Genomic DNA, 22,226 nt, shown 5'->3' on the forward strand with positions numbered 1-22,226 from the left:
GAACATCGCCCCAGAAAGTTCCTCCAGAGCCCTGCTAAGGGGACCTCTACCTCTGCTCCCAGGCAACCGTTCCTCCCGCCTCTCCCACCCTAGCGCAGGGTGGCCTCCTCTAGGACTCCCTGCGAGGGGCCCCATCAGGCCTCCGCTGCTCCTTGGAAGCCTGTGGCCCCCCAGCCCGAGGTTTCCTGGCCGAGCGACCCTGACCTGGAAGTCCAGGGCCTGGCGTGGAATCCGTGCCGCAGAGGCCTCCGCAGGCGAGAAGGGGATGGCACGAATGTGTCAGCCCCAAAGGGAAGTCGAGGACACCACGTGTGGGAACCTTAAGCCACAACGAGAGTGGCCACCTGGGCAGAAGACAGCTCTCCCCAGAGCGTGTCCGAGGGCTCTGGGATTTCACAGTCGACGCTCGCCCGCAGGCACGCCCCCCAGGGCTCGACCGCGCCCATTGGTCAACAAGGGTAAGTGCTGGGCGCTGATTGGCTCTTGGTCACTCACCTTATACATTCCAGGTAAGAACTGCCAAGAGGGAGGGGGTGATCCTCAAGGTGTTAGAAACCTGCTGCAGGTCAGAATGACCTAGGTCCTGGGTGACTTCTGTCTCATGCCTCGTGTCCCCCCCACCACCCTGACAGCTAAAGAATTTTGTGGCTTTTAAAATCCTTTCTCAAATGAAGCTGCCCCTTGGGTCCGAGAGACCTGCGCCCTGATCCTCACTGCTCGCTGGCAGCCTCCTCCTTGTTCAGCGAGGGCTCCTGTCCTTTCCCGTCCATCTACTGTCCATCCAGAAGCCCCTTCTTGGGGATCAGGCACCGATCCTTCTCTTCATCTCTATCCGGAGACTCCTGCTATCTTCCCTAGGGTGTAATTCCAAATATCAGAGTCCCCCCGGGACCCTGCTCTCCGTACTGTGCAAACCCGTGTAATCAAGAACTGCTGCTTCCTGCCGTCCTCCACTATCTGCCTACCCTTCTGGCCTCCCTTTCTCCCTTCCATCTGGGCTCTGGAACTGCTGCAGTTTCCCTGGGGCCAAAACCCCTTCCCTGTGCAGCTGGAACCTCTGGACCTTGCTGGTGAGAGTAACCTCTCTGGGAAGCTAAGTGTGCATCTAACATCACTCCTAGGTGTTTATCCCAAAGAAGTGAAAACCTACACATGCACATGGTGAGGCCAGAATGTGTCCCTCCAAAGTCCATGTGTCAGAAACTTAATCCCTAAATTCCCCTGTGCATGGAATTTGGAGAATCACCCTTTGGGAGGTGACTAGGGTTCAATGAGGTGATAAGGTTGGGGCCACCATGATGGCCCCAACCAGTGACTTTATCACAAGAGGAAGAGAGACCAGAGGGGGCACACTGGCTCTGTCTCACCATGTTGTACTATAGACCATGGGTTGGACGATGTTCCCAGGGGCTCATCTGTTGGAAGCTTGGTCCCTAGTGAGGTGACCCTAAGAAATAGTGGAACTTGTAGGAGGTGGGGCCTAGTGGGAAGTCATTAGGTGTTTGGGGGCATTTCCTTGGAAAGGATTAAGTTAATTCTGCTGAGATCCTGGTGAGATACTGGTTCTCGAGAGAGACTTGTCACAAAAGAACAAGACTAGCCCCTCTCCTCTCTCTGGCTTTCTGTCCTGCCATGAGATTTCTCCTTGCTAGCCTCATGATGTAATGCAGCCACAGGGCCCTAACCAGAGCAGATACTCGGCTGTTTGGACTTTCGCCTCCAAACTGTGAGCTAAACAAATCTCCTTTCTTTATAAAATACCAAGCCTCAGGTATTTTGTTTCAGCAATGAAAGAGACGAATACCTCAGCAAGAAGGCCTTCACTAAATGCTGTCACCTTGCTCTCAGACTTTCCAGCCTCCAGAACCATGAGTCAAAAAAACTTCTATTCTTTGTAAATTACCCAGTCTTGGGTGGTTTTTTTTTTTTTTATAGCAACCGTAAACACACTGACCTGCCATACAAAAATTTGTATAAGAATATTCACCGAAGCCGAATCCTAGTAACTTACATTGGAAGCAACCCAAACATCCATCAACGGGTAAACAGATAAGTGAACCGTGGTCCAGCCGCACAACAGAATATGACTCCGCGATAAAAAAAAAGAGAATATTATCGATTCGCATAATAGCATGGGGGAATCTCAAAAGTACTCTGTGGACAGAAAGTATCCAGAAACAGAGGGCTATATGTCGTATGTAATTCAATGTATATGGAGTTTTACAAAAGACGAGTCACATTGATGGCGATAGACAACAGGTCTGTGGTGGCCTGGAGCAGGGCTGGGGGTTGGGGCTGAGTAGGAGGGAGAGGAGAGGATTAAGTCAGGTGGGTAGAGGCTGTATCTGGGGTGGTGTTCCTCTCTTGCTGCCTCAGGCTGCCACCGCCAGGCATTCCGGGAACTAAAGCAGCCTTTAGTTATGAACTCAGTTCTGCGGGGAACTGGGAGCAGCTGGCCTGTTACTGTCCTCTGATGGATCCATCTGCTTTTTTTGGAAATTCTCAGAGAGCCCCCAAGTCCTCAGGACGAAAGCAGGGAACTTTGGGAGTGCGGGGTGAATTCAGATCAGAAGTCCCCACTCGTTCCAGCCAGGCCCTTTGCAGCCCACACCTCCAAACTCCTTCTGCCCAACTGGCAACCTCCCTCCTGCTGGGTTCCGCTTCCTACTCCAGGCTCCCTACCTGCCGCCCGCCACTTTCCTAGCTCCGCCTGCAGAAATCCCATCACTTCTCAAAAACCCAGTTTCTCTGGGATGTTTCCTGATGGTCCCAGGAGCTGGGTGCTTTGAGCAAAAGGGACCAGATAATCTCATCAGGGGAGTCCCTCCTTCCTCCCCCTGCCTCAGGGCCTTGTGTCCCGCTGTGAAGTCTGGGATGGATGACCGGGTGCCAGTCTATTCAAGGGATGGGGAAGATGGAAAAATCAAACAGCTTCCTTCTCTTTCTGGGCTAGGAAGAGAGGTGGGCTCAGGTGACCGGGGACTAGGAGAAGGGAGATTTGAAGCTGGCAGAGGGGTGTGAGGTTGGAGCAGAGGCCTCTGAGCACCCGGGACCCAACTGCGCCGGTGGGCGTGGCTCTGGGCGCTGAGCCGGGTCAGCAGCTGCGCCTCTTCTCACAGATGCAACCGTCCATTTTACTGTTGCATGGTGCGTCGTTCCAGAGCCCAGAGTGTAGCATCATGACACAGTCTTCTTGCCTCCTCGAGTCATTGGGCTCTCCCGTGTTCCAGTGGCTGCCAAGGTGAAGTAGGGCGCTGCTGCAAGTCCAGGCTCAGGACGGACCTGTGGTCCAGCCCTCCTTCCCAGCGTCTAGCCTGTTTATGGCTTGGGTCTAACCTGTTCACCCTGAGTGTCTAACTTGAGCATGCACCTGGGGTTATTACTCTGTGAGCCCAAAGTTTAACCCTCAGCCAGTTCCTAAGAATTTAGTCCAAGCCATGGAGTCCCAGAGAGGTGGTCCAAAGCACTTCCCCTAGGGTCTGATTTGTCCCTCTCCCCGATTCTCACCAGGAGTCCGTCCCTCACCTGAAGCTGAGAGGGACTCCATCGATCCACTTGTAGCTCTGAACCTCGCCAGAGTGACGCACAGCCCTCAGGCCCAGCCAGTAGCCCAGGCCGCGAGTGTGCAGACTCAGGAAGCCCTGGGAAGGAGCGGAGACCTGAACCCAGGAGTCCACCAACCGCCCCAGGACCCGAGCCACACCGCACACTCGAGGTTCTCCCGCTGAGCTCCTCCCTCTCGCTACCTGCTCCTCGAGGCCCTCGATGATCACCAGGTGGGCGCTTAGGTTTGCACAGAGGCGCTGCGCCGCCTCCCACGAGCTGGGTGGCTCCGAGAAAAAGTAGCAAGAGCCCTGGAAGGTCAGCCAGGACTTGGGGCACGGCTCACAGGAACCTGCAGGTGGCGGGTCAGAGAGGTGGGCTGTTCCCAGGTGGAGCTCACCGAGCACCGGGTGGGTATCCCCCACGGGCAGAACCACCGAAGCCAAGTACAAGGGCAGGGCCTGGTGGAGAGAGGCACTCCGAGGCCCTGGCAGGTTCTGCTTGCTTTCCGTCCCCTGCGTTGCTCACCGTTCTGGAACTTGATGCCCTCCAGCAACCGGAACAGTTCAGTGCGGACGTTCTCTCGGTCCCTGCCGGCTTCAGCCAAGCCCTGGGTCACTGCAGGGTCAAGGGAGTTGAGATTACAGTGGAGGTTAGAATCAGCCGTGTCATGGCCAGGTAAAGGTCAGGTCCCGGTGGATGTCGACCTTGACAGTGACTGTCCTAAGAGGGTAGGGTCCAGTGTGGCTGGGGTGAGGAGTTGTACTCAAGGTCAGAGTCCAGCCATTAGGATCTGGTCCAGCCATGGAGGTGGGCACGATCAGGGTCAGGGGTCAAGGTCACTGGGGCCAGGGCTGAGGGTCACGCCCCTCACCGCGCTCCTGCAGTTCTTTCAGGGCGCTCTCCTGCTGCAGCACTTTTATCTGTGTCTCCCCAAGCTCAGTGAGAGTGGTCTGCAGTTTCGCCTTGGTCCCCAAGCCTAGGAAGGACATGATACAGGTGGGTGGGACTTCTGAGGCCAGCCCGCCTGCCCCCACCAGCCTGCCCTGATCCACCTGCTCTAAGCCCACAAGCAACAGCCAGGCCCCCTTCTTACAGCAGCTGTTGCAGGCTCCGACCTCCTCCTTCAAGGCACCCAGCACCACTGTCTGTTCCGAGGCTGGAATGATGTCCCCACGCGCATGTGTACTTCGTCACCTGAAGGGACTCAGGGGACACCCTTCCCCCACTATGAGACCAGCCTCTGGGTCCCCTGTGTCCTCACCCAGCCACTCCCCGGGCTCAGGACCCTGGACATTCCCCCCCTCAGCCCCCAGGGCCCACCGCTCTGCACACACCGTTCGTCTCCAGCAGGTCCTGTTGGCCCACCAGCGCCCGGCGCTCCACAGAGGCTGCAGAGAGAAGCTCCTGCAGGCCCAGCAGGGCAACCCAGGAACATCCCCTCACCCCAGGGGTGCAAGGACCCCGTCTTGGGACCCACAGGGGAAGCAGGCCGGCGTACGACACACATGATGATCACGTGTGTGGAAGGGAGACAAACGCACGGGTGGGTGCGCCCAGCCCAAGGAGGGACAGCCATTCTATGCAGGGGTGGCACGTTCAGATCCAGGCCGGGGGCTGGGATCATGGAGGGGGTGGGAGCACATGGAAAGGGCAGACTTAGGTCCTCAAGAAGGGGTCACTCACCCTTGGACAACAGAAGGCTCAGAATGAAAGCCCATAGGATCGTGGCCACCAGGAGAAGCAGGGCCAGGAAGAAAAATCGTTGCTTGCAGTGCTCCCAGCGTCCCCAGTGCCCTAGGGGACACAGATGGACTCCTAGGGCCCAAGCACTAAACCCTAGGCTGTGGCACAGAGAGGTTAAATAACTTGCCCACCATGCCACAGCCCCTGAGCAGCAGAGTTAGGATTTGGATCCAGGTCTGACCGGGTCTATGGCTGTGGGGTTCTTTCCTGAACCCATGGCCCGGGTCTTCTTGCCTCCTCTCCTCCATTCCCCATCACAGCCCAGACATGCTCTAGGAACCCCAGGAGACCAGCTAGGCAGTCCATTACTCATACCTCCAGGGAGGTCCTGGGACCCGCCGCCCCACTTGCTGTATCCAGCAGTGTCCATGGTGAAGCAGGAGTGCAGAGAAGGGGCAGAGATATAAATTTAGCCCCCAGCCCCACCCTGGCCACACCCACTCTCTCTTCCTGCTTTCCTCCTTCCCATTTCCTTGGCCTCCATTCCTGGTAACAGGGAAACATTCGCTGACCAATCGCAGGGCCGGCTCCTTGCTGGGCTGGGACATGGTGGGGGGCAGTTCCAGCCTCCCGGGCCTGGTCTCTGCAGCACGCCCCCAGGCTGGTGCTGTGGCTTCTCTTCAGAGCTTGGTCCCTAACTCTTTGGGGGCTGGGTTTCCTCCTGAGTTGGACATGCTGATCCCAACCAAATTTTGACCCTGCTAGATCCTGAGAAAGCCCCTCCATGGGACCTCCCCAGCCAGTGCCAGATCCGCACCCCCCCTCCATTTCCCCGCAGGTGCGTCTCAGAGGCTGGGCCTGACCCTGACCTGAATTCAGTCTCTCTTGGCCAGAAGGGAACAAATTGAAAAGTTTTGGGGTGACCAGTTAAGCTCCTGGATTCTACTGCTGGGTAGGGGGGTGGTGGATGGGGTTGTATGCAGATGTAGCTTCTAGAAGCCTCAGTTTCCCCTCTGTGAATAGGAGGGACAATAACAGGGCCTCCCTCAAAGAAGGATAAAGAAGTGAGGTCATGCATGACAGACCCAGCGCCATCTCAGGTGCGAGAAAAACACCAGGTGAGCCAGGTGCGGTGGTGCACACCGACAGACCCGGCAACCAGGGAGGCTGAGTCAGGAGCATCACCAGAGCCCAGGAGCTTGGGGCCAGCCTGGTTAACCTAGCAAGACTCCGCCCCCAACTCCTAAAACAAAAAAAAATCCCACTAATTATTATGCATTTTCCCAACAAATATTGAACCCTTACTGTGAAGCATACTCTGAGTATTGGGTACATCAAGGAGCAGATTTCTTTGTCCTTGGCATACTCTGAGTATTGGGTACATCAAGGAGCAGATTTCTTTGTCCTTGGTACTCCAAATTCAGTGGGGTGGTCAGGGGATAGACCCTATACTAAATAGTCAGCAGTTTAAAAGCACATTTTATAGAGGAGTGTGCTTGCCGAAGGGTAAGTGTGCCTCTCTCTCTCAGTGGATATTTGGCAATGTCTGGAGACATTTCTGGTTGTTAGAATTTGGTGTGTGTGTGTGTGTGTATGTGTGTGTGTGTGTGTGTGTGTGTGTGTGTGTGTGTGTGTGATTGACATTCGTGGGTAGAGGACAGAGATGCTGCTCAAAACCCTACAATGCACAGGACCGCCTCTGTCCCGTGGCAAAGGGTGATCCTGCTCCAACTGTCCGTCATGCCCAGAGTGAGAACCCTAAAAACATATATTTAAAAAATCACAAGTGTTATAAAAGAACCAAACCTCAAACAGAATTAAGGGCTTGGAGGATTGGGCAGTGGGGAGGTGGCCAGGAGACCTGACTGGGAAGCTAAGGTTACTTGATAACCATTGCGTTCACTAGATTCCAGCCCTCTTGGGGATATGTGTATGCACCCTCACTTCTTAACAGGCTTTAGAAATAATGAACATTATTCACATTTCATTTAAAAAGTGAACTCAAGGGTTGAGGTGTGGCTCCGTGGTGGAGTGCTTGCCTAGCACACATGAAACCCTGGGTTCCATCCCCAGCACTCCCCCCACCCATGAGAGAAGCATTCATGGTCACATAAAATGAAGAGAAAGGAGGATCCTTTCTTTCTTTCTTTTTAAATATTTATTTTTTTAGGTGTAGATGGACACAACACAATGCCTTTATTTCTATGTGGTGCTGAGGATCGACCCCGAGTCCCGCCCGTGCTAGGCGAGCGCTCTACGGCTGAGCCACAATCCCAGCCCAGATTCTTTTTTTTAAAGCAGATGACAAAGGACACAGGAGGGTGGAGAAGGGAGCATGATTCTAATATATAGGCTTAGGCACAACATTCACACCAGGGTCCAGACTTGATAAACACAGGTCCTCGTTTTGTTACTGCAGGGAAGAGGGTCAGACACCTGGAGATGGACAAGGAACTGTTCAACAGAATCTGGGGAAGGACATGTGGATCCAAGTTCACATAGAATGTTCCAGAAACACAGTATCAGATTTTCTACTACTGGGCTGAGGGTCCATGGTATGTATGTATGAACCAAGTACGTGTAAGTTGCAGTCTGTATAACCAATCAGAGAGCATCTGTAGGGCACAGGACTCAACTTCACTGGTCAGCGATGCTTAGCCACGGCAAAGACACTCAGGAACACGAGAGGACATGGCTCCTCTTCCTAGAAGTCTTCTCCTTCTGAGATGTAAGACTCCTTTTGCCTCCATCATCAGAAAAAGGAACCGTGTCAACAGGTGCTGACAGCTGACTTACCAGCAAGACATGACTATGTGGCAGAACTTTCTGGAAAGGCACACCCCAAGTGGCGCTTAGTTAGAGGAAATTAAAAAAAAAAAAAAAAAAGATTGCAAAATTTCTGTCCAAGGCAACCATCAAAATGTGTTCTTAGGAAAGGATCCGGATGGGATTGTTTCATTAGTTGCTTTGGAGGAGAACCAATTCATTCATGCGGGGGGTCAGCACATGTTTCCTGAAAGGGATCCCATTGGAATGGTGCCTTCAAGGACAGGTACATGGTCGAGGGGAGAAGGGAGCAGGGCAGGAAGGTGGGTCTCTGATTTATGCCTAGAGCCGATGTAGCCTTGACGAGCTCGGGGGAGCTTTCCTGCTGCTCCACAAAACCCAGAGCTGCCCATCCCAGGCCCCACGCCCAGGACTTGCTGCAGGGAAAGAAGGGAGGTCCCAGGTACGAGGCTGGCCACAGACAGGGAAGGGAAACCCTTTTCTGGGTGTCGTGGTGGGTGGGAGACACGTGACCAGGGAAATTCAAGACAGTGGAGCTCACCTAGGGAGCACAGGGAATCACGAACGGACCTGAAGGATCCCAGAATGACCTCAGCACGTGCATAGATTGGAAGAGTGAAGGAACAGGGCTCGGGAAGAAGCGAGATCATCCAGGAGCAGGATTTTGAGTTTGGGGAGCAGCTGGTGCTGGGTCAAAGACTCGAGTGGCAGGGACGGGGTGGGGGTAGTACTGGGGATTGAACTCAGGGGCGCTCTACCACTGAGCCCCACCCCCAGCCCTATTCTGTATTTTATTTAGAGACAGGGTCTCACTGAGTTGCTTAGTGCCTCACCTTTGCTGAGGCTGGCTTTGAACTTAGGATCCTCCTGCCTCAGCCTTCCAAGCCGCTGGGATTACAGGCACGCACCACCGCACCCAGCTTGGTGGTGGCTTTTTTAGAAAAAAAAAAAAATTGTTTATTTTTTCATGTGGTGCTTAGAATCCAACCCAGTGCCTCACGTGTACTAGGCAAATGGTCAACCACTGAGCCACAACTCAGCCCCGCTTATTGCTCTTAATATTGACTTTGATTATTATGATGAAAAAAAATGAGTGTGTCAAGAGGTCTGCAGAACACAATGTGCCTGCCTTCCACTCCGCTGTATTCCTGTTTTGACACCATTGCATGTTTCAGATCCTTTTAAAAGTAAATATGACAAATATAGTGTGAGTCTTCTTCTAGGACTTCCAGTCCATCTCTGGTCTCATTCCCATTTCCTTCCCCAAGGCTACTTCCCCCCCAAAGCTCGGTGTTTATCACATTAAAGAACACTTTAACTGTGCATGCACCCTTGGATGATATTTTGGATTGTTTTGCCCATTTGGAAGCTAAGTAAACACGTTCCCTCGTGGTCTGTATCCTTCCGGCTCTTGTTTTTGTCTCTTCCACATTTTGAGATAGATGGATTCAATGCTCATTTTTCATTAAAAAGAAGATAAACACAAGAAAACGAATGCTGAGCAAACACAGGAGGCGATTTCCTTAAAGGCCATTTCCAGGGATCTACAGAAATGGTTTGACTTAATGATAACATGAGAACCATCTTCGGTAAAAATCAAGAACAAACAAACAAATGGAAAAAAAAAGATGCCCACTGAGTCGGGGTGGGGGTTGGTTTGTGTCCCCCACAAAAGATAAGTTAAAGCCCTAATCCAGGGTACCTGCAAATGGGACCTTATTTGGAAATGGGTCTTCACACATGTAATCAAGTTCTGGTGAGGTTAGGACAAGCTCGAATCCCATAAGCCCCTGTCCTTCAACCAAGAGAAGAGACACAGAAAAGGTGTTGTGCTGGGACAGGAGGGGAGAAGCCAGGGCTCACTGTCCGCCACCAGAAGCTGGCAACAGGCAAGAAGGGTCCCCTCCATGACTCAGAGGGACTCTGTCTTGTGGGAACTCTGTCTTGTTTCAGACGTGACCTCCACAACTGTGAGACAGCACACTTCTGTGGCGTTAAACCACACAGAGTGCGGTGCTTTGATAGGGCGATTGGCACCTACCGAACATCTCCACAAGGTCACACGCCAGGTAACCATGTTTCCATCGGTGATGAGCCACACAGATTGCAGAAGACGGTACCACCCATGACATCACAGCCATGTCAGTTTGTAGGAGCATCCTCTATGATATCTGTACACTGGCAAAAGAGCCTAACAATGCTTTTCGCCCAATGTACTGCATGACTTTAAATATGAGAAAAATATTTTGGTAAAATCAAGAACAAAATCAAGATGCTTCTCTTGCTTTCTGCCAATGCAATAAGAAAATAAATATTGGAAAGCAAAAAGGAAAGTTGACAGTCCGTCAAAGCTAGGATCATTTATCTAGAAATTGCTAAGGATTTAACCTCCGGACTAATTAAAGATTGTGGCAAGATTAACCTTTAAAAAGACAAGTTTCTCGTGTTCTAGCAATTAGCATCTGCAAAGGAAAGAGAAACCAAAGCCCCTTCGCCAAATAGGAAATACTCTTGGATGCTGAAGAAAAATCACGTTAAGAATATGGGGTTGGGGGGCTGGGGATGTGGCTCAAGCGGTAGCGCGCTCTCCTGGCATGCGTGCGGCCCGGGTTCGATCCTCAGCACCACATACAAAGATGTTGTGTCCTCCAAGAACTAAAAAATAAATATTTTAAAAATTCTCTCTCTCTCTCTCTCTCTCTCTCTCTCTTTAAAAAAAAAAAAAAAGAAGAAGAATACGGGGTTGGGCCAGGTGTAGTGGCGCACACCTGTAATCCCAGCAGCTGGGGAGGCTGAGGCAGGAGGATCAGGAGTTCAGAGTCAGCCTCAGCAATGATGAGGTGCTAAGCAACTCAGCAAGACCCTGTCTCTAAATAAAATATAAAATAGGGCTGGGGATGTGGTTCAGTGGTTGAGTGACCCTGAGTTCAATCCCTGGGACCCCCCACCCCCCCAAAAAAATGAGTATGGGGTCAGTGAGCAGCTCAGTGGTGGAACATTCATTCACCTAGCATGTGCAAAGCCCTCTTAGCACTGAAAAAAAGAAGAGAAGGAAATTCATAAATAAATCAGTTCATATGTTTGTGAAACCATCACCACCCACTATTCCCAAATTGAGACTGTCCAGTAAACACCAACCCTCCATTCTCACTTCCTAGTTCCTGGTGCCCATGATTATTACCTTCTGTCTTTATGGATTTCTCTAGGAACCTTAAATAAATGAAATTCTAAGCAGTGTTTTTGAGTCTGTTTCAGACTTTTTTTCTTTTTGGTTGTGGAAGTGAAACCAAGCGTTCGACCACCAGGCTGCACCCCAAGCCTCTTGCAAATTCTTATTTTGATATAGATTCACGATGAGTTGCAAAGACAGTCGAGAGTTCTGTATATTCTTTACCCAGCTTCTGCTAATGCTAATATCGTGTATTATCATTATACACTTGTCAAAACGAAGAGATTAATACTGGTATGAATCCACCATTGGCTAAACTGCAGGCCTCATTTGGATTTTACCAGTGTTCCCACGGGTGCCCCTTCTCTGCTCGCTCCATCTTCCCACAGGGCATCCCACGCTGCCTGTGGTCGGCGTCCGAGTTCGCCAGGGCTGCTGTGACGAATGCAGCTTCAGCCAGAGAAGCTTACTCTCTCACAGTTTTGGAGGCCAAAAGCCCGAGATCAATATGAGCAGATGTTATAATTTGGATCCAAAATGTCCCCCAAAGATTGGTGTGTCTCCAGCTTGGTCCCCCTGGGAGGTGGTGGAAACTTTAAGGGGTGGGACCCAGCGAGAGGTCTTCAGATCACTGTGTGGACACCCTCGGAAGGGACGTGGGGCCTCATTCCCTCCTTTGTTTCTCATGTCCCAGCTCTGAGGCGAGCAGTCTGGCCATGGCTGCTACCATGACGTGCTGCCCCACCACAGGCCGTAGGGATGGGGCCAATTGATCAAGGACTGAAGCCTCCAAAACTGTGAGCTGAAACAACCTTTCCTCGCTGGACATGGATTTCTCTCAGTTATGTGTTACAGTAACAGAAAGCTAGCTAGCACAGCATGGTTGGTTCCTTCTGGGCTGTAAGGGGAAGGGTCTCTTGTTTGTGTCTCTCCTTGGCTTGTAGATGCCACCTTCTCTCTGACATATCTTTCATGAAGTGGAAAGTTTTGAAGAGTAACAATCAGGCATTGCTTTGACACTTTATTGCCCTTGTAAAGACCGCATTGCCAAGTATGGTCACATTCTGAGGTACTAAGAGGTTAGGACGTCAACCCATGATTTTTTTTTTTTTTTTTTTTTTTTGCAGTTCAACCCAGGGTGCTCTACCACTGAAAAACATTCTAAGCCCTATTTGAATTTTGAGATAAAGTCTTGCTAAGTTCCCCAGTTGGGTCTCAAACTTGTGATCCTGCTGCTTCAGCCTCCAGAGTTGCTGGGATTCCAAGTGTGAACCACCATGCCCAGCAATATAGGCATTGGGTTGGAGGCACCGTTCAGCCCATAACAGTCACTTTGTCTTCTTGATCGCCTCCAGACTGTGACAGGTTCCTGCTGCTGTGATTTAGCGATTGGTTTGAGTGTGTCCCCTGAAGTTTATTGGTGTGAAGCTTGGTCTCATCTTTGTGATGTAGTGTGAGACGTGAGGGGACCTTTAAGGGGTGGGGCTTAATGGGAGGTGGTTAGGTTTGGGGGCATCATTTTTTGCAAAGGATTTATGCCAATGCCATGAAGTGAGATAGTTCTCTGGAAAGTGAATTTTTATCAAAAGAGGAAGCCTGATTAAGTATTATAATGCAAAAAAGAAAGTACATGTATAAAGGCATAAATTGGCGCGACCAAACTTTATATATGGAGATATGAAAAATTGTACTCTATATATGTAATAAGATTCTAATGAATTCCACTGCTGTTGTGTATTTTTAAAAATAATAAAATCATTAAAAGATAAAAAATAAATAAAAATAAAAAGAGAGAAAGCCTGGCCCTTCCGTATTCTCTGGTTTCCTGTCTCATACATGATCTCCTTTTCTGCTTTCTCCACGACGCTATCTGCCATGTTGTATCACAGCCAAGAGGGTCCTGGACAAGAAGCTGAACTGATGGGGTTGCATGGCCTTGGACTGTCAGCCCCCAAACTGAGCTAAACAAACTGTTTTTCTTCATGAAGTTCCCAACCTCAGCTATTTTATTATAGGAACAGAAAATGGATGGCTACACCTGTCTTCTTCTCTTGTCTTTCATGAACTGGAAAGTTTTGAAGAGTAACAATCAGGCATTTTGCATTGAATGGTCTTTGATTTGAACTTTCATGATTAGATTGAGGATATGGGTTTAGGGGGGAATGTACCACAAAGGTAATGTGCCCTTCTTTCACACGATATTGGTGGGTCCAGTAGGGAAATACATGATGTCCACATGATCATGACTTGTCACTGGTGATCTTAGTTAAGGTGGTAAATGCCAGGTTTCTCCATGATAGAGTCTCTATTCCCCCACACATACCTGTTCCATGCTGTTTGATGCATCTTCAATGGTACTGATATTGTTCCTGAAGGAGAAAATCTGGTTCTTTGGAGGATATATATAGAAAGATATATATGTCTACAGGTATCTATCCATACCTGTATCTATCAGATATCACCGTGCCTTGGCGATCTACAAAACTTGTCCTTCTCCAACAAAACCAAAATCTTTGATATTTTATTTAGAGCAACAATTAAGGAAAATGTTTCTAAAAGCCATTTGATGCTGCTCTCTTCCTTGAAAGTGAGTCACCATGTCCAGCTGCCCTCACAGGGAGAACTGGTTTCCAAGAAGAAGTAGATGTGTGAACATGTGTTAAGACCACAGTGGTTGTTAATAAGCATTGAGGGAAACGAGTTCACTGAGGTGGTGCAAATGTCCTGTTTCTTGTAACATTCTCCCCCATTAATTAGAACATCTGTCTCGAGATCTTTCTACAGCAATTGTTGATGAGATATCCTAAGGATAATCCCATATTTCCTTTGTTCCTTATTTCATTTATTAATTGAAATCATTCTGTAAGAAAGAACAGATCTTCAAAAATGGACTTTAATATTTAGATTCACAGTAAAAGTATAGATTTACAGCGAAATTACGTAGAGGGTGGGGGGATTTCCCATTCACTTCCCACCCCCACAAAAGCACAGCCTCCTCCATTGTCAAAGCCCCCACCAGGCCTAGATATTTTTGCAGCAGAGGGAACAATATGCACATGTTATTGCCACTCAAAGTCCACAGTTTGCATTTGGGCTCACTTGTGCTCTATGTTCTATAGGTTTGGACAATCCTGAAGGGGACGTCTCCACCAGTACAGTATCACAGAGAGGATTCAGTGTCCCAACAATTCCCTGTGCTCCATTTATTCACAAATAGATTTTCAACGTTCTATAGAGTATTGCAGGTAGAGTTTGAAGCCAACATGGCAAGTGGATTATTTGGAATATCATAAAGAACAGGGAGAAGACCTTTTGAGATCAGAACATGGGGAGGGAGGGCACTGAGTTTTCACTGGAGAGACTGACATGTTTTGGTCCCACGGGCACGGATGGCTTACTCAAGAGGTTAATTAAAACCTAAAGAGCTATAGTCATTTAAAGGTCATCTAAAAGAGAAATCGCCCAAGAGAAGAAAAAAAGTATTTTAATAGAGAAGAAGCACGTCGGGCAGATACCAAGACGTATTGTAGACTTGGTCCAGGTTTCTCCAGACACAGAGCCTGAGCCAAGTATTTGGATAGCCACAGTTTAGCTGGGAGGTGATTCCAAGAGAAGCAGTAGAGGAGGGGGAAGAAAAGAGGGACAGGGAGGGGAAGGAAGGAGGGGAACAGACACAGGGGAGGTTGACAGGCCTATGACTGACGTGGGCAGCTGGGACTCAGCCCCATGTGCCTCTGGGGGGTGTATGGAGAGAGTCTCTGAGTTAGCCCCACTGTTGAAGGTCCATTTACCGAGATAGGATTCAGCCTTCAAGTTATTTATGAAGGGACATCCTTGCGGTCAGTCCCAGCAGGAGGAAGGGGAAGTCTATGGAGTTACTTTCACACCAAGTCGTTTTCCACTTCTCACTACAGCTTCCTGGAGCTGGATTACACAAGTTAGAAATCTCAGTTCCACAAGACGAGCCCAGATGTCTTCTGCAAGAGGGGTGCCTAGGGGAGCCATGCTTCAGCCAGGCCAACCATGAACCAGGGGCTCCCAGAACCCACTCCCAGTTTTCCAGATGGCTCACAGAAAAATACATGCTTGCATTCACTGGGTTGTTATAAAGAACACAACTCAGCCAGGTGGAAGAGATGCCCGGATGGAGGGAAAGCGTGCGGCGGTGGGACGCTCTCTCCTAGTGGGCAGCACCTGGGACCCTCTCCTGCTCACCAGCCTGTAACTCACCAAACCCCACCGTTACCAGACTTTTCATACAGCTCAATCTCTGCCCCTGCTTGGGGGACTCTGGCACTCTGGGCCACTATACACCTCCCCAGGGCTAAGTACCAGGCACCTCCAGCCCAGAGCCCACTGAAAAGACTCAAGCTAGCCATGCCTACGCGAGCTTCCTAAACTCTGCCTCATTTCATCGGTGGAGGGGCTGGAAGTTCCCACCCTCTAAAATCCTCTGATTTCCCTGGTGACCCCTCCCATGTGGAGGCGTCCAAGTCCTACCGTCAAACACCTCATTAGCCTGAATTCAAGTGGGCGCCCAGAGGCTCACTAGGAATTTTAAAAAGCCACCCTGCCACTCAGGACCAAAAAGATATTTTTATTATGCCACTGGAAGGGAATAGGAGCAGGGAGGGGGACAGTCCAGCAGAGGAGGTCTGACAGCAGCCACAGAGGACTCCATGGGAGCTCTGGAACCTGCATGGTCCTTCAGGGGTACCCCATGTGGACCCCACGTGGACAGATCTTCACGGGCCTGTACCCATCTGGGCTGCACCAGGAAGGAGCCCGACCTTGGAGAAGGCAGCTCCCTGCAGTAGGGTCTAGACTAGAAGAGGCTGAGAGGTGTCAGCCGCCTCCAAGGAACTCCCAGCAGCGGGCCAGCGTGTCCCTCCCTGAACAGAGCTGGCAGGCAAACTTCAGGGTCCACCAGGGTCACCCAGGGAGGCAGGGCTGGGTGTTCATGCTGCAGCTCCTGGCAGTCCTTGATTGACTGGGGGAATGAATTCCTTCATGCTTCCAGCCTCCAGGGTGAGCTACGGCAACCAGGAGAGGGCCCTGGGCCAACGGGTTGCAGGGGAGGGTCATGGAAGTTGAGAAGATGGAGGAATGTCATGCAGAGGTGGGATGGGCCCTGGGGGACATGGCAGCAGCTACACATGGTCATGCAAACCCTCTGGTCTCAGCGGGGAAGACGGAGTAGATTAGTGGAACATACCCAGCCCACTATGGGCCCCACTCCTGGGCACTGGATGGAACGGCAAAGGTGAGACACAACCACCCCTTAAAGCCAGGGGCAACCTAGAGGCCCAGGAGGGAGGGCCCGTGTCACCCCACGTGGGCTCAGCCCCACAGGGATTGAGGCATCCCAGAGAAGAGTCCCAGAGCTTGTATTGAAACCTCGATGTCCATAGGCAGGGGAAGGGCTTGGCATAAACCTGGGTGGAGTTCTGAGACCTGCCGGGCTGTTCAGGAGGCAGGCGTGGCGCGGAGGAACCAGCAGTCACTCAGTGGAGCAGGAGGCTGCAAATCTTTTGCACACCCAGAATTTCTTGTAATCACATTTGGAGTCCTTCCAGCCCCTGCTTCGCACTTCCGCGCAGTCCTGTCCGCCACGGTTGTTGGGCTGCCCTGGCATCCAGTATCTCGTGAGGCTGCAAAACCGTCCACGTGGTGAGCCTCCACCCCGCCCCCTCCGTGCGCTGTCTCTGCTCCAGGACATGTGATGCTCTCACCTCTGTCCTACAAGCCTGCGGAGGTCAAGCCTTGTTCCCGACACCCAGTGACATGCCTGAGTCACTCGACCTTGGACCCTGCCCCTTGTTGGCCCCCATGAGAGGAATCCTCCTGCTAAGGGTGTGACTGTCACACGCCACCAACCAGCCTAGACTTCACACCCCAGCCACCTTGCTTGGGGGACTCTGGGCCACTATACACCTCCCCAGGGCTAAGTACCAGGCATCTAGGGCCAGCACCTCCAGCCCAGAGCCCACTGAAAGACTCAGGCTAGCCATGCTTCTTAAACTCTGCCTCATTCAATCCCTCCGTGGACACCACAATGCAGGCCCTCGCCCACGGCGCCTCCACCCGCTGCCCAGCCCTGCCCTTCCCCAGGGGGCTGCCATGGATTGAAGTTGGCTCCTTCTTTTGAGATCCAGGAGAATCTCAAGCTATCTTCTCAGTGGAATTGTCTTCTGTGCCCTTGGTCTTGCTATCCCTCAGATTTTCCAGTAACACTCTCCGTTTTCAGTCACCCACCCACGCTCCGTCCGAGCTCCTCCTGCAGCTCTGGAGGTGGAATTTCACCCAGTGGCCCGCTCTCGGCACAGGAGGATGAAGACCAGCTTCCTCAACTCAGTGAGTGCCCCAGATTCTCAGGCCTAGGGGCCAGGGAGTGGGAACCCCAGGTGTAGCCCAGGCCAGAGCTTCAGAGCATCACCCTGCTCTCCAGGGAGTGCCCTTCCCCCAGGACCTACTTGAGTGACAGAGGAGAGCCATCCACCCAGGACCATGCGCCTTCCTTATTCAGGTCTGAGAGCCCCAGCCAGGCAGAGCCTTGGATGTCAGAAGTCTGCTGCAGGAAGCTCTGGAGGGGGGAGGAGGAGTCAGGAGGAAGCTCTGGACTTATGTGCCAGCTTGTGATTCCCCAATCTCTCCGTGGCAAGTTCTGCTTGCAGTCTGGCCTCCAGTCTTCTAGCATATTGCAGCCGTGAACCCCCTCCTGTGTTCAGGAGCTTGGGTCCTCCCTCATCTGTGTGCCACGGGCAGATGTGTTTTGGATGCACACTCAACGTGCAGCTGGCTCGCCTCTCACACACTGGCTATGTGTTCTGAGCACGTTTACATGAATGCATTCATGACGGGGTTAAAGTCTAGGGTCAGACCGTCCCTGCTCGTGACAGCTGGTCACGCACAGCACCTCTTTTCAATTCTGCATTGAATGACGGCCCATTGGCAGCTTGAAATCAGTCGTGATGGAATGTCTACATGGGGAAAGTCGGCAAGTGTAACTCACGAGGACGGCACTTCTGCCAGAGAGCAAGCTGTCACCCCTGGTCAGCGCACCAGTGGGGGCCCTGAACATCCTTGTTGCTCCTCAAGCATTCACCCTTGACCAGACTTTGTGTGTCCCCTGCGAGCTGCCTGGGACCCCCTGTCCATGCCCGTCTCCTCCCTTCCACTGGAGGAAGCAGTCCCTGCTCCAGAAAACCCTGTTCTGACCAACGTCTCCTCCCACGTGGCCAGTGGCCAGATGCCTGCCCTGGACCAGGATGGGGCCCACCACGCACCTGCTCCTCAGCGCTGTTGATGACGACTAGTTGGGCCCCCACTTCCTGGCAGCCGATGACGGAGTCGTGCCAGTTCCGCTGGGACTTGGAGAAGAAGTAACAGTGTCCTTGGAAGAACGTCCAGTCCCAGGGGCAGGGGCGGCACAGGCGGTCTGTTGGGGGAGAGGGTCAGGACCTGTGCTGGGAGGCCATGTTCCCGTGTCTGCTCACCTTCAAGCCCTGGAGAGTTAGGGACCTTGCATGACCCTGCACCTGGGTGACTGTCCCCACCCTGGACCCCTTGCACCAGGAGCCCCCAGGAGCACCCAGGTCCCATCTCCTCCAGCCTGGGAGAAGCAGGGGCTCCAGAGCCCAGGAGACTGGCCTGAGTGCCTACTGTGGGCACAGCGACCTGTGAGCACCAAGGGCCACTGTCACTGTTATCCTGTGTTCCCATTTCACAGATGAGGAAGCAGGTTCAGAGAGGGCTGGTTATTTAAGCAAAGCCTCAGCACAGACCCTTTGAGGCCCCCATGAGACGCAGTGTCTGGTCACTCACCGACTCCTGCCTTCAGCTGGGTCAGCTCCTGGTACATCTTCTCCTGCTTCACTAGCTCCTGCTCCTGTTCCTGGGAGCTGGGGATCTTGGAAACTGTGCCAAGAGAAAATAAGCTACACCTGTTGAACACCTACTGTTTGGTCATCATTTCTGAGAGCCAAGGTGTTGTTTAGTTCTGACTGAAGACGAAGAAAAGTGGCATCCAGAGTAGGCCGAAGCACAAGGGTGCATGGAGCCGGGACCCTCGCAGGTCCTCCTCCCTCTCCCCTGTACTGATGTGGGGGGTGGGGGCAGGCAATCCCCAGGGAAGCTGCTGAAGGGCCCGGATAAGGGATCCCCACCCTAAGGCCTGCCCTGACCTTGGACAAGGGCAGCCACCAGGATCCCAGCTAAGACCGTGAGGCAGAGCAGCTGCAGCACCAGGGAGATGTGGCCATGGCCCAGGCACCCTAGGAAGAGAAGGAAGAGGTGTTCCAGCGTCCAGTGCCCTGCCTCAGCCTGGCCACAGCCTGCTCCTCCCTGGGGCACAGGACTCCAGAGGATCAGCCTCTGCCTGCCAGGATGCGGGAGTGGACACCAGCCTGTGTGCGTGGCTGAAGTCCTTGTCCCAGGTTCCACTCCTTTAGGTCCCACTGTCCAGGGTCCTAATCTTACTATCCCAGAACCGAGTGCTGGGGGCCCGTCCACCTCTTGGTCCCATCCCAGCTCTACCTGCCAAGCTATTGAATGCAGAAGTCAGTTGGAATCCTGAGCCTTCTGCCGAAGACCGCGTGCCGCTGGCCATCATCGGCCCCTTCTCTGAGTTGAAAGCGCGTCAGTCAGAGCCTGGGGCCCGAGCTGGCCCCTTACACCCCGCCCCAACTCCCAGACTCCCAGCCCAGCCTCACCCAGAGGACCCAGCTGCTGCACCCTGGCTTCCTTGAAGTCACTCATAATCACCGCTGTCCCTCAGTGCCCAGGGCTGGTGACACCACAGCCTTTATTCCCACCCCCTGAACTTACTGTGCGTCAAGAAGAGAAACAGGGAACTGGGTAGGACACAGGAAGAGGGCCGAGGGAGGGGGCCGAGCCTGGGACACACCACGACAGGGGCCACATTCCAGATCTCAGGGAGCGGCTGTGTGGCCTGCCTCCAGAGCAGGAGAGCCGGTCCACTCTCGGGACGGCGAAGCTGCGGATGTTCTTAACAAAACCCACGTCTTGTCAAGCTCCATATTTATTCCTTCTTCACTCACGGTGAGAGTGGGCAGCAGGCCTCCCGTCCTCCCTGAGACATGCCCCCTCTGGCCCCAGGCTTTGCTGCCTTGGTTTGCTGATGTCCTCATTTAGGGTGCTTTCTGTTGACTCGGGACTTAGGCTGAATCATCATTGCTTCTGTGTGTGTATATATATATTTAATGCATGAACTTCATCAGAAAATCCGTTATCATACTGCTTTAAAAATTTAAAGTAAAACACCCACCTCAGTGCTTGAATAGATTGAAAAAAAAATAGGTAAAACACAACATGATTCCTGATTGGAACTTTTAAAAATACTTTTATTGATTGATTGGTGTTACAGGGTGCTGAGGATTGAACCCAGGGTCTCACACATGAGAGGCAAGCGCTCTGCCACTGAGCCGCAATCCCAGCCCCTGACTGAGACTTTAAAAACTCTTCGGCAACTAGAAATAGAAATGAAGTGTCCCTAATGTGAAATGGTGGTGTCCATCAACCCCCCACAGCAAGACGAATGAGAAATGTCAGGAGCACTCTCGCTGAACCCAGGGGGAAGCCGAGTGTGGCGGTGCACATCGGAATCCCTGCTGCTCAGGAGGCTGAGGCCGGAGGATGGGAAGCTCAAGGCCAGCCTGGGCAACATGGTGAGACCCTGCCTCAAAATAAAATTTGAAAGGGTGTCATTCAGTGGTGGAGTGCTTGATTAGTATGCACAGGACCTGGGCTCAGTCCCGAGTAACACACACACACACACACACACACACACACACACACATGCACACGCACACGCACGCACACATCAGGAAAAAGAATGCAAAGAAAAACACGTGAAGGACCCCTGTCCGGAGATCACACAGAACTCCTAAAACTCAACAAGAAGAAAAGAACACACTGAGGTTTGTTTTTTGTATGTTTGTTTTGTTTGGACTTTATTATTATTATTTTTATGTACTGTCAACTTAACCTGGGGGTGCTCAACCACTGAGCCTCGTCCTCAGTCCTTTTTTATTATTTTTTTTAATTTTGAGACAATGTCTTGCTACATTGCTTAGGAACTTTCCAAGTTGCTGAGGCTGGTCTTGAACTTGCAATCCTCCTGCCTCAACTTCCTGAGCTGCTGGGATTACAGGTGTGTTCCTCTGTGCTTGGCTTTTTACTCCAAAGATTGGAAGTTTCACCCCGTTTTCATGGAATGACAGGTGGCCCCACTCTAAAATTGACCACAAAACCTATGGAGATCAACTCCGCTGTTAGCATGTTGTTCTTTGGCCGGGGAAATAGCCTTCCAATAATATCAAGAAACCAACACAAGAGAAGCCAAATGCCAAAAGCAAGGAGAAGGAACAAAACGGCACAGGTAGGAACAGAGAGCAATGCGAGTTGATTATGGAGGGACATTGGGTCGACACTAGGGCACAGGAAGCCCCGGGTGGAGGGAAGGACAGTGAGGGACAGCGGGAGACAGGCCAGCGATAAATGAAGGACAGAGACAGGCAGAGACCCTCACCAAGGTTTATTTGTCACAGCTGACAAATAGAGGCCATCCCTCTCCAGAGAGGAGAGAGGCCCCGAGATGTTCGGGGTTCAGCTTTTGTGGGGTCGGGCTTTGGAGCTGGAGCTATGGCGCTGTGGGACAGCCTGGGGATGTCAGAGCTGGGCGGTGGGAATAGCATGGGATTGGCTTAGGTCAATGGCACCTGGGGCTCTCCAGAGCCAAGGGGTCTGTCCTAAATTCAAGTGCACCTGTGCAGCCGAATACGGTACATGGGGTAGGCAGTAACGGGGTGGGGGGTCGGGTAAGAGGAAGTACAGGGAAGCAAACTTATCTCATAAGGTGGCGGTTAACATGGAAGCTGGCTGCTCAGATGTTAAGTCAAGACCCTGTGGGGTGGTTATTTTCCACCAGCCGTCCTCCAGCTCTGGCGCCAGCTACCAGGGGCAGCAGCGGATTCCACCAGGTCTGGGCTTCCTCCCACAATACTGACTTCCTGCAGGTGTC

The 22,226-nt window shown here is 52.0% G+C and overlaps 2 protein-coding genes across 3 annotated transcripts; both read right to left on the reverse strand.

The window, feature by feature from the left end:
* Positions 1 to 2,095: 2,095 nt before the first annotated feature.
* On the reverse strand, positions 2,096 to 5,726 carry Clec4g (C-type lectin domain family 4 member G). The gene is made up of 9 exons (XM_005332121.4): positions 5,605 to 5,726; positions 5,230 to 5,340; positions 4,881 to 4,934; positions 4,640 to 4,702; positions 4,418 to 4,522; positions 4,072 to 4,161; positions 3,747 to 3,895; positions 3,526 to 3,641; positions 2,096 to 3,233 (listed from the first exon to the last, which is right to left on the reverse strand). Exons 1-9 carry the CDS (start codon positions 5,657 to 5,659, stop codon positions 3,095 to 3,097), a joined length of 882 nt encoding a protein of 293 aa, XP_005332178.2. The 5' UTR covers positions 5,660 to 5,726; the 3' UTR covers positions 2,096 to 3,094.
* A 10,036-nt stretch (positions 5,727 to 15,762) lies between these two features.
* LOC120891532 (CD209 antigen-like protein E) lies at positions 15,763 to 20,004 on the reverse strand. Of its 2 annotated transcripts, XM_040290542.2 has the most exons (7): positions 19,897 to 20,004; positions 19,721 to 19,807; positions 19,369 to 19,458; positions 19,010 to 19,102; positions 18,472 to 18,623; positions 17,659 to 17,768; positions 15,763 to 16,836 (listed from the first exon to the last, which is right to left on the reverse strand). In XM_040290542.2, exons 1-7 carry the CDS (start codon positions 19,940 to 19,942, stop codon positions 16,686 to 16,688), a joined length of 729 nt encoding a protein of 242 aa, XP_040146476.2. In that variant the 5' UTR covers positions 19,943 to 20,004; the 3' UTR covers positions 15,763 to 16,685. The 2 variants fall into 2 exon arrangements, with proteins under 2 accessions (XP_040146476.2, XP_077891202.1); XM_078035076.1 differs by lacking the exon at positions 19,721 to 19,807 and having other exon boundaries at positions 19,897 to 19,984.
* Positions 20,005 to 22,226: the final 2,222 nt, after the last annotated feature.

This window comes from Ictidomys tridecemlineatus, chromosome 2 (assembly GCF_052094955.1).
Source record: "Ictidomys tridecemlineatus isolate mIctTri1 chromosome 2, mIctTri1.hap1, whole genome shotgun sequence".
NCBI classification, from domain to species: domain Eukaryota; kingdom Metazoa; phylum Chordata; class Mammalia; order Rodentia; family Sciuridae; genus Ictidomys; species Ictidomys tridecemlineatus.

What these genes read in the sequence shown, in the direction of transcription:
- Clec4g (XM_005332121.4), bottom strand. Translation starts at nt 5,659, where the DNA reads ATGGACACTGCTGGATACAGCAAGTGGGGCGGCGGGTCCCAGGACCTC. An exon ending in GTCCCAGGACCTCCCTGGAG is followed by an intron (nt 5,341 to 5,604) that starts GTATGAGTAATG and finishes TGTGTCCCCTAG; the next exon opens with GGCACTGGGGACGCTGGGAG. An exon ending in GGGCATCAAGTTCCAGAACG is followed by an intron (nt 3,896 to 4,071) that starts GTGAGCAACGCA and finishes CGCCACCTGCAG; the next exon opens with GTTCCTGTGAGCCGTGCCCC.
- LOC120891532 (XM_040290542.2), bottom strand. Translation starts at nt 19,942, where the DNA reads ATGAGTGACTTCAAGGAAGCCAGGGTGCAGCAGCTGGGTCCTCTGG. An exon ending in TCAACAGCGCTGAGGAGCAG is followed by an intron (nt 17,769 to 18,471) that starts GTGCGTGGTGGG and finishes TCCCCCCTCCAG; the next exon opens with AGCTTCCTGCAGCAGACTTC. An exon ending in GGCTCTCCTCTGTCACTCAA is followed by an intron (nt 16,837 to 17,658) that starts GTAGGTCCTGGG and finishes ACGGTTTTGCAG; the next exon opens with CCTCACGAGATACTGGATGC.